The sequence below is a fragment of the Ambystoma mexicanum genome, chromosome 3p (assembly GCF_040938575.1).
Source record: "Ambystoma mexicanum isolate Mex_15411 chromosome 3p, UKY_AmexF1_1, whole genome shotgun sequence".
Lineage (NCBI taxonomy): Eukaryota > Metazoa > Chordata > Amphibia > Caudata > Ambystomatidae > Ambystoma > Ambystoma mexicanum.
The window spans coordinates 105,889,900-105,903,535 of record NC_090925.1 but is presented as its reverse complement, the minus strand read 5'-3'; the positions used below and the strand labels follow the sequence as shown (position 1 = coordinate 105,903,535).

General features: G+C 46.3%; 1 protein-coding gene across 7 annotated transcripts in view; it reads left to right on the top strand.

Moving 5' to 3' along the window:
- The first annotated feature begins 39 nt into the window (after positions 1 to 39).
- The window catches only part of LOC138580128 (zinc finger protein 777-like), a 323,670-nt gene continuing 310,073 nt past the window's right edge, over positions 40 to 13,636 (top strand). For 3 of the 7 annotated variants that reach the window (XM_069650431.1, XM_069650429.1, XM_069650428.1), the window contains exon 1: positions 40 to 264. In XM_069650431.1, coding sequence (XP_069506532.1) covers positions 238 to 264 — 27 coding nt within the window. In that variant the 5' untranslated portion in view covers positions 40 to 237. The remainder of the gene's footprint in view (positions 265 to 13,636) is intronic. The other 4 variants (XM_069650432.1, XM_069650430.1, XM_069650426.1 and 1 more) reach the window with 3 other exon arrangements.

Below are 13,636 nucleotides of genomic sequence, written 5' to 3'. Positions count from 1 at the left end.
TGTCTCGGCGCATGCGCACCACCCTACCCGGAAGTAGAGGCTTTCCAAGCCCTTGTTGACTTGCTACCTGCTGCTCCAGGAGCCCCCTCTCAACACAACACGCCCCCCAGCTCCGTAAACAGGTTTCCACGGCGAGGGCTCTCTGTGCAGCACCGGCGGACCCTCCTGCCCACCCAGGAGGGCAGGCAGCAGACCCCCCCACCACTCGCAGTCCTCAACTTTCACCTGGACATTGCAATGAAAACCAGGAAGGGGACTCCCCAAGTAAGTGATGGCCTGGGGCGGGGGATGCACTCACGGCCGAGTCATGGCATGGATCCTATTGCTGCTGCAATTACTATTATTCCAATACTTAATTGCACGGCAAGCTTTCAGTTAGCAGCATGATCTGTTGTGAAGTATTTATATTGCTCCCATGAGTGTCGTGCAGTATATGCTACTCCAGTACTCCTATTAACCCCAATGGCAAAGAACACACGCTGGCTGGCTTGTTTGACAGACTCCACACTGATGAATAGATTGCTGCACGTGTCCTGATTAGTGTTATATCCTGACACTGTACTGTACCCCCCACCCCAGCCCCTCTGGTGACTGTACAACAAAAGGGGGCGTGCCACGGGGCTTCCAGCTCAGTCTAGAGCCAGGGAGCGCCACTCTATCAGCACTGCCTCCTGGCCTCCTTATTAATGTGGTGGGTCCCAGGCAGCCCCGCACACTAAGCATGGGAATGCCTAGATAGAACGAAACTGTAGGTTCTGTAAAGCACATGAATAAGACCCCTTATACCATCTTGCCATGAAAATCCCAGCAGTAACGCCAAAAAGGATTCTCTATTTTGAGAGATTTGTTCACTCCACCTCCTCTGTAATTGTATGTAATTGGTGGACCTAAATAATTGAAGGTAAACAAATCTCCATTATTGTTGATGTCATTAGATTCTTGATGGATATTCTTAAATGCAACAGGAAAAGCCCCCTCCCGCAACTAGAACCTCAAAGGAACCTTTTTAATAGTATGAATGTATCAATTAGTTTAAAAGTTGTAATGAATATTAAGATTAATACCATAGCATACTGAAATGTTTTTATATTTTATTTTCATGTGGGATTTTAAATTTGATGACATTTCATCATGCAGATGATATCAAGGAGCTGGTTAGGGATAATATAACACCACTATCGAACTAGGGGACAATGTTCACCGAACCTTGGGTACTTAGCCAATTTAATCTGCTGGAACCAGCCACGGTATCACCACAGAAACTACACAATCAATAAACCAAGAGAACAAATATACCAACCCAGTATGACAACCTGATACATAAACTACAGGGATTATGAGACATACAGCCCACTAACCAAAACCTCACATTTCTGCATACTTAATTCACACAAAAACCCACACAACTACCTCTCTCACAGCAAACCGCACAGACTTCACTAAACCGCAACAACAAACAATCAACACATAGATTGCAACAACAGCAGGCGAGGACCCGCTTTGATCCTATATGCACACACGAGCTCAGTGCACGGTGAAAACCGAACTGAAGCTGCCAACAGTACAGCACCTCTCACTTTCCTATGCCCTCTTCACCCACTAACCCACCCCCACCTTTTTATTTACAGATCCGCCTGAGCGCTTGGAGACCAACTCTGTTGGTGACCGTGCGCTATATAAATACCTTTAACATTAGCACTCAGAACACTGGCAGCGAATGGATGCACTCCCACACGCAGCCCAGGCACCTCACATAGCTGCCTCGCAGCACACCCTGTTCACCTGCCAGCAACAACAAAAAATAATACTGAACACACTGTCGACCATCCAAAGCTATCTGAGGATCACCCCTTCGTGCATATGGCCCACAGACCACCCTAAGCCATCCAAGGACTTCCCCTGACCCCTGAAACTACCATCACAACATCAAGAACACCGGCAATACAGCTCAGTGAGGGCTCCAGGTGAAAAACATGGCCACACCAAGCAAAGGCCGCCCATCCAGCCACTGCCAACCGGCAGGTGCCACTACCCCAGCAAGGATGGTGGCTATATTCAGCCACTACACCCCAGCGCAGGGCCACAGTGGGTCTGGGACTTCGACCCCTACATTGATCCCTCGTCAGCATTGCCCAGATGGGCCATCTGAGTGCAGAAATTCGAAATTATGATGGACTGCAAGCACATCGCCACCCCCAGGAAGATGCAATCCCACCCCTCCTCAGTGTGGTGCTGAGGCCCTCCACATTTCTATCTCGCTTGCCAACACCAGGGCAGCAGACGAGGCGGAACTGACTAACCATTTTCTGCCCTAGCTAAAATCCGATGATGAAACGTTCATCTTCGGCACAACAGTCCAAGCCGTATCAGAGACGCTGGACGCCTTTCACACCCACTTACCCTGCGGGTTCGACAGGGACAAAAAAGAAGTTTGATGCCAAGTCATCAACAGAAGGCACTCTTGAGAAGTTAAGATACAACATCCTCAGTGAAACGGGCATCCCCCTCCTGCGCATCCTGGAGTACGGACATCAGCGGGAAATCTCCCACGCCAGAGCAGTACAAATGGAACTCACACTGAAGAAACTGAAAATTGTCCCTGCGTCCACAATTGCCAAAGTTTATGATCGCTCCCAGCAGGGGAGATCCAACTCCAAGGAATGCAGCTGGTGCGGAGTACTGCGCCACGTGGGGAGAGACTGCCCAGCAGAAAGCACAACATGCAGCTCATATGGCTGTTTAGAACATTATGCAAAAGTGTGCCGATCATCAGCATCCGCCGCCACTGTACCACCCCACAAAAACAAGGCCTAAGCCACAAAGGAAACAGGCGAAAGTTCGCCAAGTAGACTCGTGCAAGAACTCTTCTACGCTGGAATTGGGGGATGGGGGAAGGAGGAAGCAGCAATGGCAACCGTGCAGACCTGGCCTACAGCTAAGCGGATGGCAAAAGTGCACATGATGTCGGGCCTAGACCAAGGCAGCAAACTGTTGAACAGGAAGCGACCCAGGTGCATGATCCACATACGTCCTGGGGGCATCTGTGAATGCCATGCCCTACTCGACATTTAAGAAGATGCTTCCCCGTCCATCCCTGAAAGCCACAGACACATTCCTCTACACATACGCCAGCAAGAAACCCCTGCCAGTCATAAGACGGTCATATACAGAGCTCACAAGAGGAGGCCTCAAACTACAGTCGAGGGTATATGTCGCTGACACTGGACTGGAATTTCTACTGAGTGGGGAAGCCACGGAAGACCTAGGTCTACTCTAATTTATTTATGAATGTGTCCGCAACTGTCAAAATACAGGCCATCATTGCTAAACAGGCCAACTTGCTACATAGTGTTGGCTGCCTGAAAGGGAGGCTAGTGAAGCTCCACATCGACACATTGGTACAACTCGAGGAAGTATGGCACAGAAGGATGCCATTCCACATGTGTCCCCTAGTGGCCAAGGAGTTCCAAGAACTGGAAAAATTGCCAACATCATTGGAAAAGTGATGGGACCCACCTCTTGGGTCTCCCCATGGCTGTCGCCCACAAACCAAAACGGCCACGGAATGTGCGAATGTCCATTGATATGCGTCTCCCCACTGCGGACATCATCAGAGAACATGTCACCCCCACACACACGACAAAATCACCAGCTAAAACTTTGCAAGGACTCTCGATACATAACAACGTTCTTGTCACACCTCAGTCTACTGTAAGGGCATCGAAGAAGGAAGCTGACACAAAGGTGACATGGTGGTGGTTATACACTTTTAGTGCAGAAAAAGGTCCTCACTATCCCTATCTTGTAAGAGGGGATTCTGTGCCTCAAAACTAATACTAAAGGGTCTGTCAGAATGGTTGTCAAAATCAAACTGCACCATCCTGTTTCGCAACCTACTTCTTTCCCTTACGCTGCAACTAAAGAATAATCCAACAGAAAGTTTCTTCTCCTGGAGAATGCCTCCCTTCTCCTGATACTCGAAAGTGTTTAAAAGAATGTCCTCTTGAAATAAAAATGGCAAGGGGAATGACTCCCTTCCCCTGACTTGCTGGTTCCACACAGCCTTTACACAACTCCACATTCCTGGCCACAAGTATGACTCCCTTCTCCTGGTATTGGTCCATTCAGTTTACATTAAAGACAGGGGGAATGACTCCCTTCCCAAGGCATCTTTAGCACCACTCTCAGTTCTGGACCAGGAGAATGACTCCCTTCTGGTATTGGTCTGTACAGTTCACAATATGACCAAGGGTAATGACTCGCTTCCCCAGGCATCTAAAAAGTTCTCTGTCGGTTGCGACCTCCAACTTGATGTATACTTTGCCATTCTCAATGGGTTTATCTTGTCCACTCTGGTGAGAAAGTTCTCCGCAGATGCCCAGTTCACTTATTTTGTGGGTACCAGACCCTTCTATGTGTGTCAGTGGGTTTATCTTTGCCACTGCAATGAAGAAGTTATCCTCAGATGCACAGTTTGCACTTGTTAGGGTCTCAGACCCATCTCTGGCAGTCAGTGGGCTTGTTGTTACCACTGTGACATGGAAGCTTTCGACGGATGTCTGGTTTGCAAGGATTAGGTTCCTCAACCCGTCTCTGGTGGTATGTGGGCTTATTCTTGCCACTGTGACAAGAAAGCTTTCCTTGGATGCTTGTTAGGGTCCCCAACTTGTCTCTAGTACCTCCTGATACCTTCAGAAGCACTTTGGTACGCCACCCTGACGTCCTAGGACTGGCGTCCATGTCTTCAATTCTTTGGTCTTCTCTCTCTGGCTTTAACAGCACCACGGTGGCTCCACACTCTGCTGTGCTGCTCGGCTCTTCTCTCCTGCTTCATGTTAGGGTCTGCTGCAGCTGGAAACACAGAGAACTCGCTCAGCGCTTTGCCGGCATCCTCCAATCTTCTGAGACTCATGTCTGCCGACAGCGTTTGAAACTCCCGATGGTTTTGATGCCTATTGCCTCTCCCGGCTGTGCCTGACAGGTTTGTTAGTGTGTTGTCTCTTCTTATGCTATGTTGCTAGCCTCCCCTCCCCCGGCGGATTGTCAAAGTCTGTTGTTTCTGTTGACAACTTGATCTTCATGCCCCCTCAGGGCCACCTCGTACCAGTACTAGCACAGTCAGTGATATTCATGTCTTCTGTGCAGTTCTTCATCCTAGTACTTTTTGCATATTCTATGTATTACAAACATACATGGATTTACTTACATGGGTTTACTCTCAATAACATGGCTCTGAATGGAGAGGGAGGCTAGGGGATGTTTTGGAGTGGCATTGCTCAATGGACTGTAACCTAGGTGATCGTCCTCGTCCCCAGAGGGGGAGTCCCTCACCATGAGGTCCTCCCGCATTAAAGCACACCGAGGGGGACTATTGGGTAGCGGACACCTCCCTAGCCTCATGGAAAAGGGCTCCCCCTGTGGAGAAGTGATGACTCCTTGCGACTCAGAAGAGGCTGAACTTTGGCATTTTCTCTGCAGTTGAGGTCCTCCAAAACACAATCCAGACAGTATAACAGGAACTCCGGGGGTCCTGAATGTCAATGATGACATCCTCAGAATGGCAGCTAACAAGATGCAACACCTCTCACGACTATCGGCCATTCTGGATTGGCTGGACAACTCGGGACTCACACCACACACTCACACCACACAGCAAAAAGTGTGAATTTTTAAAAGAGGAACTGTCGATCTTTGGTTATATCTTCAATAGCAAGAGAGTGTCGTCAGACCCTCTCAAAGTTGGTGACATAAAAGCAGCATCACCCCTGACGACACCTACTGAAATCTGAGGCTTCTTAGGAATGGCAACATACTGTGGCCGTTTCATCAACAACTTAGTGCCTCATCCAATGCAAGTTTAAGCAGCATTGCTAGTAGGCAGCCTTCATCAGGACAATCAATGTCTTTGCAGTGGCATTAGGAGTGTTTGGTAACTGTAATACACATGTTTATTACCATTTTTCTTATAGGTGTTGGCATCCCCTCCATCTGCAAAAGATGCATGAATTAGTGCAATTTTACTATCTAGTAGACCATTACCCAATTAGATTCTTCTATACAGTTTTAAGACCGCGGGTTAGTCCAAAATGGTTGGTACTCAACCTTCTGGGCTATCTCACACACAGTTACTTATCTTTCTTAGAGCAGGTTACCTGTGAATCAGGCACACATCCTTAAGTGCATATAACTATGTGGCATGTCCAAAAACCTACTACAGTTCATTGCTCTTAAGAATACTTACTACTGCCGGCATCTCTTCTTTTGGTGGAGATGTTTTCGTAAGGAAAAAGAGCACCAGTTTCCTCACGGTTTTATCAGGGTGTAAAATTTTGTCTTGCCACTAGCCACTGGCTAATGATATTTGGCTCTTAACAAGCAAGAAAGGGTGTGCTCCGTGTATGTATATAAGTGAGCTGGCAAGTGACTTTTTTATGACAAATGGAATCTGAGCCAATGGTATCAAACCTTCAAATAATAATGGTGGGGTAATGTGAATGGGGTACAAACCCTTCAATGGTGCCTCTGCACAAAATATCAGTGACAATCATAGGAAAAAGGACCAAGGCTAAAAAGCCTGTGCTGAGGGCTACACGCTCTACAACTAGCAAATTAGTTAAGCAATTCTGCGATTAGATTCATGATAAAGTCATGAGATATTACACATTCATGCTTGTGAAACAGAAAGTGATCAGTTTAATAAATGATATTAGCAGATACCAAAAAGCCACTGCATTTCAGACCAAATGGTCCTCCATCAGGGAAAGATCTTGAATACATGCACAACAAACAAGTTGTAATGGAAATTAACCAACGGTGCAAAATTTAAATCGGAGATCAAATTGTAAATCGTGTAGTAAAGAACAAAAACATATTGATATCATCAAATAGTGCAGAATTAAAAGCCTGAAGAGAAATGTGGCAGAAACACTGTAACAGAAAACCCAAAAGGAAAAAAAGAAAATCTTATTGTTGCATTTAAAATTTTAACAACGGTGTGTTTGCTAGTACATCTTTGCATTACATGTAAGTGAACAGTGCATCCCCAGAAAACCAACCCTTCTCATGTGGCCAGGGAAAGGCAGGCGCTTTCTGATCCTGAACTCTGGATATGGTGTTTTGGGGGAAGTCGGGGTAGGGGGTGAACAGGTCAGGAGGAATTGAAAACCCCCTTATTTAAGTTTCCCTGAAACCCAAAGCTTTTAATGACTTACTGCAAATCTAAAGAAGTCAGAAAAACTAACTTTGTTACTAGGGACTGCAGGTCCCATAATTCCATAAGCACTGGGACGAGGAAGAGGGATGAAGAGCAACAATACAGGGTGGTAAACTAATTAATGTAAATGACCCAGACCTAAGGGAGACTGCGAGGCTTCAGATGCTCCCTCAGGTGCAGGTAATGGAGAGAAGAGAAGAACAGGCCAAGGCCGCAGTAGAACAAGCAGGAGGGGAGCAGTGTGGGCAGAAGGAGCAGTGCAGACCGTGTTTGCAGCTGAGGTCAGGATTGGAGAAGGAAGATGGCAAGACCATTGGAAAGCCAATGACTGTGGCTGGTCCAGAGAGGGTCTGTGTCTTCCGATGTCCCAGATGCATAGGTGGTGCAGGGGTGATGAAGCGGGAAGGATGTCGAGGGAACAGTAGCCCATTTGAAGGCTCATTCTGCAGAGGCTGCACAGCGTAAGGTGAAAGCAGTGAGGGAAAATTTCCCTCTGGAGAGCTCTCCGGTGGCTGGCATGCACCAGGTACTTTCAGGAGGCAGGAAATCTCCAGCAACAAGTGGCATGGGTGAAGGCAGAACAAGAGAGTGGTCGCCGGGTCGCTGGAGCCACAGCAGCAGAATACCTGCAACCGCAGAGAGGATCGGAGATGTGCAACCTACCCGGTTAGTTAACAGTGTGAAAGTGACTCTGGCATGCTCCAATAACACTCGCGTGGTGCAGGCAGACAGTTGCACTCGCGTATGAGTTAAAGAAGTGCTAACAATATTTTTAAATACTGAACTATTAAAAAGCAACGTAAGTGGACTATTAAGAAACTAAGTGACTGTAAAATTGGGCATGTCAGTTTATGGAAAGTCCAACAACCCGGGGAGGAAACATTGTTAAAAACTAATGCCTACAACTATTACTCAAGCCAGGAGAGTGTAAAACCTAAGCAATACAAGTCCAACAGATATTGGCAAAGACGAAAGGGAACTAATAGAAGACCCCGGGGTTGTGAAGTCTGTTATTCATGTTTGCTGAACTATATAACAGCTACTATAAATACACATTGCCAAAGCCAAGAAAGAAGCAGAACAATATTTGTCAATATTTGGTTTCTGGTGCAGTGGGGAAACACAAGTGGCAAAGAGGCTGCCCTTCTGAAGAAGGTTATTCAGAGGGAGAGAAGCATAACTTGCAGAGGAATCTTAAAGTGCATAAAGATGAATCTTGATTGCCTGAAAAGTTGATAAAAGTTTAATGCTGCTAACCAAAGATCATTGTGAAGGTTTATTCAAAGTTTTTCAAGTTAAAGGTGACCACTGAAGCGTGTTCATTTTTGAAGAGCTGTTCGGGCAGGGAAGTTTACCGGGATGGCAAAAGTTTTTAATAGACCAGGTAGTTGACAAAGTTCTGAACTGTGGTACTAATACACAATGTTATATCATTCACGGTGCTGAAGGAAGAATTGTATTATCCTGCTGTGGATGAGTTACATTTCTTGAAAGCATTCAGTTGTGGCAAAGATCATCCTGACAAAGACAATTTGCGTTACCTTGTGGAGAAGATTATTTTGAAGCACATTCATTTGCAAAGAAGAGAAAGAACACTATATTTTGAAGTATTGGAACTTTCTACACAAAGACCAGTGTTAGAACTTTGTTACCAACCAGGACTCTCTTTTGAACTGTGGAACAAGAACCCTGGTTGAATCTGGGGAAGGGGAATTCACTCAAAACATAAGCCAGGACTGTGGTCATATTGCAGATTCAATTGTGATTTTGTATTGAACTGCCATGTATTTCCTTACCGATTTGTTGTTGAATGTATAGGTGTGAGGGACAGATATCCTTCGTTAGAGTGTTTCTGTTAGTTACTTTAGGCAGGGAAATCCTCGTTAGGGTAGGAACTGTGAGGCGTTTATCCAACCCTTTTGGTTTGATAAAATGGGGAATTTTGAAAACTCTTTACAAAGTCATCTGCCTCACATTTCTGACCTTTCACAACAAGCAACCCAGATAAACAATGAGAAGAAACTAGTAGAAAGGTGTTGACCATCACAAAATTGAAAGAATAGAAAAATAAATAAATAAGATGAAATAGAATGCATGGTATAGATGGACAACGAGTGGTGCTAATGTTGGAAACAGCCGTTCACCGCCCTCTAATTGAAGTGTTGCTACCCATTTCCCTGAAAGGTCAGGCTGCTTTAAGACAACAAGACTTACTTAAAAAGAAGACAAAAAAAGAATGCTAGGCTGACCTGCTGCTGCGTGTAATCCAAGGACAGATCACACTCATACAAAATCATCCAAATACAAAATATGCAAGCAATGAAAAAATTATCAAACACATTGCTGCTGAATAACACTGATGGGCAACACAAAAACACCAAAACTCTCTCTACTAAATAAAAACATTTTTGAAAAGAAACAATTATTTACTACCTGCAGAAAAACAGTTCGCATAGAAAATGCAGTACAAGGAAAAGCACAACATGCTCACGGAAATACAGCCCATTCTACAATCTGTAATGCGATGATACAACTATAGTGAATGCGTTATACTGAACGTTCCAAAGTATGAACTTGTGTAGTCATAAAGAAAGCAACAGTGACAGCCATAAAGTAACCTAGACGAAACGAAGGTGCACCGTGGGACAGTGCAGTGCTCGCCATAGTGCCTACTGCTGTGCAATCTTATTGAAAGTAAACCAAGTCATGTGATCACAGCCATGTACGCTGCATACGTATATGATGTACCCAACGAAGGTGAGAGGCATAAATTACAGAATAATTTGTATTATCTTCCAAACAGCAACAACCGAATACTGCAACAGTTCTTCTACTTCCATAGAGAAAAGTTCACACAACCAAATGTCTCGTAACAATCAGACAATTGATATAGTATCGCCATGTGCAATGGAAATCATACCAAGATGGTACACATGACCGGCGCTAACCTGATCGGTGTCCAATGAAGATTACCCCTACTAATAGTGCAGGTAGTCTTGATTCTATTAAAGACCAGGAGGCAAGCATTATGCTCCATCTTTCATTTTATTCCTGTCTCCAGCAGTTTCAACAATAAACCATTTTTTTTACTTTTCATCTGGAGAAAAAACATTTTTTATTTTACTTTTCTCAAAACAAAAACTACATTTCCCTTCTGTCCCAGGTCAACTGTAGTCCCAATAACTTGTCCACTTGACCTTTGTCCTTTCACTTCCTGTTCTCTCCCTCTCTCTTCTTGACTGCTCTTTAACTGCAATCCAACTTGAACCGGACTCTCAACTGGTCCCAACTTGACTTTTGTCCTTTTAACTGTCTTGATCTGCAATTCTTCCACACCAGAACTGGCGGCCTTGCTCTCAACAGCTCTTCTGTCTCAACCCTTTGGTTCAACTGTTCTTCTGGTCATCTCCTAATGAAAGATACAACAGATTATGTTTGGGCGGCGGATACACACCCTATTCTGGAAGAAATGTTTTCATGAGTACATTGTTATAATTTGACATTAACTCTCCCGTGTATCGAGGGTGGGAAAGTAATGCTCGCCTCCTTGTCTTTAATAGAATCAAGACTACCTGCGCTATTAGCAGGGGTAATATTCATTCTATGTCAAGACGGAGGTGAGCATTATGCTTGTTCAAAGCGTGTCCTCACTGTCTCTGCAACTGACTGTACAGGCCTGAAATAGAATGTTCTTTTTTTTTTAAAACTTTGTTTATTTGACTTGACAACACACCAGAGAACAAAAGGAGCCACATGGCACCAGCAATAAAAACCAAGCAATACACATATTAAGCAGTACATCTTGAGTCAACTGAAGCATGCCGGGAGCAAGGTAGTAGACAAAGTATTGACAACTGTATCAAAGGGGACAACATCTAAGGGGAACCATCGGGGGAGGACGAGGGAGAGTTTAACAGTGAAGCCATGGCGGACATATAATCTCGGAATTTCTGCCAGATATCTCTTGGCCTTGAATGTGCGTGTTGCATTGCATTCCAGGACTCCTCAGTATCATGAGCCCAAGTGATTGTCCTGAGCCACTGTGTGTAGGTACGCGCCCTAGGGCGGAGCCAACATAATAATATGCAGCGGACTGCCAACAGCATGCAGAGACCTGCTAGTTTCTTAGAGTCGGGGCCAACTGAGGAAGGTCATGGAACAGGCAATGCAGCGGGGTGGGGACAATAGTGTGTTCCAAAATGTCTGAATGTGTGGAACAGATGTCCAACCAGAATTGGGTCAGGCAGGGACAGTACCATAGCATATGGATGTAAGAAGCTTGATCCGTGCCACACCTGGGACAATTGGGAGGGACGCTGCAGAACATGCGATGAAGTCTCATTGGTGTATGATGGTATCTGTGTAGCACCTTGAATTTAATTAATTTAAATTTAGTGTTGTAGGACACATCGTGGGTGCGGGCACACATTCGGGTCCATCTCTCGTCAGTAAGCTCGACCCCGAGATCCTCCTCCCATTTGCGTCTCAGCTTGGTGAATGGGGGGGCTGCTCTAGTCTGCAATAAGGAGTAAAGTCTCGACACCTTACCCTTGAAGGAGAAAAAGGAACAGAGCTCCACAACTATCGGCTCATCAGGTGGTAAGGAGGGGAAATCAGGGTATCTGGATTTGCTATTCTCCCGGAGTGAGGAGTATTGTAGCCACACTGAGGGCCCGCGTTTGAGGGAGAGAGGGAGATCAGGCCACTCGATAAAGATTCCCTGTTCGTAGGCATCACGGAGTGTCAGAAAGCCGGCATCCACCCAGTGAGATACCACTGATTGTGGAATATGTGGGACACCAGGGAAGAAGTTCCATAATGGCAGGTCCCTGTGGAATGGGTGAAGTGCGTCGACCATTGTCCAGAGTTTGGTCAATGCTAATGATGTACTAGCTACAGGGTCTGCGGAATCTGAGTCGGGGGGGATTGGCTTGGGGATCAGGGAGCCAATCACTTGGTCACAGACCGTTAGTTTCTCCAGGCGAACATGTGGGGGGGGATCAATGAGCGGTGAACTGAGATTGGGCTACCACCCAGTATCTGATGAAATCTGGGGCGCTGAACCCGCCCAATTCCTTGGGGGCGGTCAGTGTAAACAGTTTGAGGCGGACTGCCCCTGAATGCCAGAGGAAGGAGTTGCTTATGCGGCGTAGTGTTTGGAAAAACGCGTCCTCAGGCCACACAGCCAGATTGGTGAATCGGTAAAGTAATTGAGGTAATACAACCATTTTAAGTATTCCAATTCTGCTTGCTAGCGAGATAGGGAGTCTGGCCCAGCTGGAGGTTTTTGCAGCCAGGTTAGTTAGGTAATTCTGGTAACTGTCCTTGCGCAGCTGTGCCGTGTGGCGGGAGACCACCACCTCCAGGTAAGTGATACTAGACGGAGACCAGTTGAGCCCACATAAGTCCAAGGGGAGTTGTGTGGAGTATGTAAGTGGGAATAAGGCAGACTTGGAACAGTTTACTTTCAAGCCAGATATGTCTCCAAAACGGGCTGCATCTGCTAGTATAGGGATGAGGTTGGTTTCTGGGGAACGGATGTACAGAAGGGCATTGTCAGCGTAGTGGGAGACTATATCGGATTGGCCGGCTGTGCGCAATCCCTATGCGAGTGTGACTGCCGAACCATGTCAGCGAAGGGCTCCATGGCTATGGCGAAAATGAGCGGGGAGAAGGGGCATCCTTGACGTGTGCGTCTGAATATCTGGAAGGGAGCGGAGCACCTGTCCTCCGTGCGGACTCTGGCCGATGAAGCGGTGTAAAGCAGCTTTTATCCAGGTTCGGAAGTTAGGGCCGAACTTGCACTTCTCAAGAACTCACCATAGGTATTTCCACGAGACAGAGTCAAATACCTTCTGCGTGGCCGGGCTGATCCTGCTGATCACATTGAAGAGCCTTCTTAAATTCAGGGATGTGGACCTACCCGGGACAAATCCCGCCTGGTCGGGATGGATGATGTGGGGCATGTATGGGGCTAAGCGGTTGGCTAGCAGTTTAGCGTATATTTTAACATTGCTGTTAATCAACAAGAGTGGTCGGTATGAGCCACACTGAGTAGCGGACTTACCAGGTTTGAGGAGCACTGTAATCAGTGCCTCCCGGAGAGATGGGGGAAGTATTCTCCTATCGCACGATTCTTCCCATAGGGCCAACAGGTGTGGGGCTAGGTGAGACTTGTATTGTTTATAAAAATCCATGGGGAGCCCATCCAAGCCCGGGGCCTTCCCAGATGCCAGCGACTCAATGGCCTCAATAAGTTCCTCCGAGGTGAAATGCCTCTCAAGGAAGATGCTGGCGTCGGTTGACAGGACTGATAGGGGAAGATTCTCTAAATAGGAGTCAATTTCTGGGACCTGAGGGCCATCGGCCTCCGCGTATAAGGAGGTATAGAACGAGAGGAACTCAGAATTGATATCCTGAGGG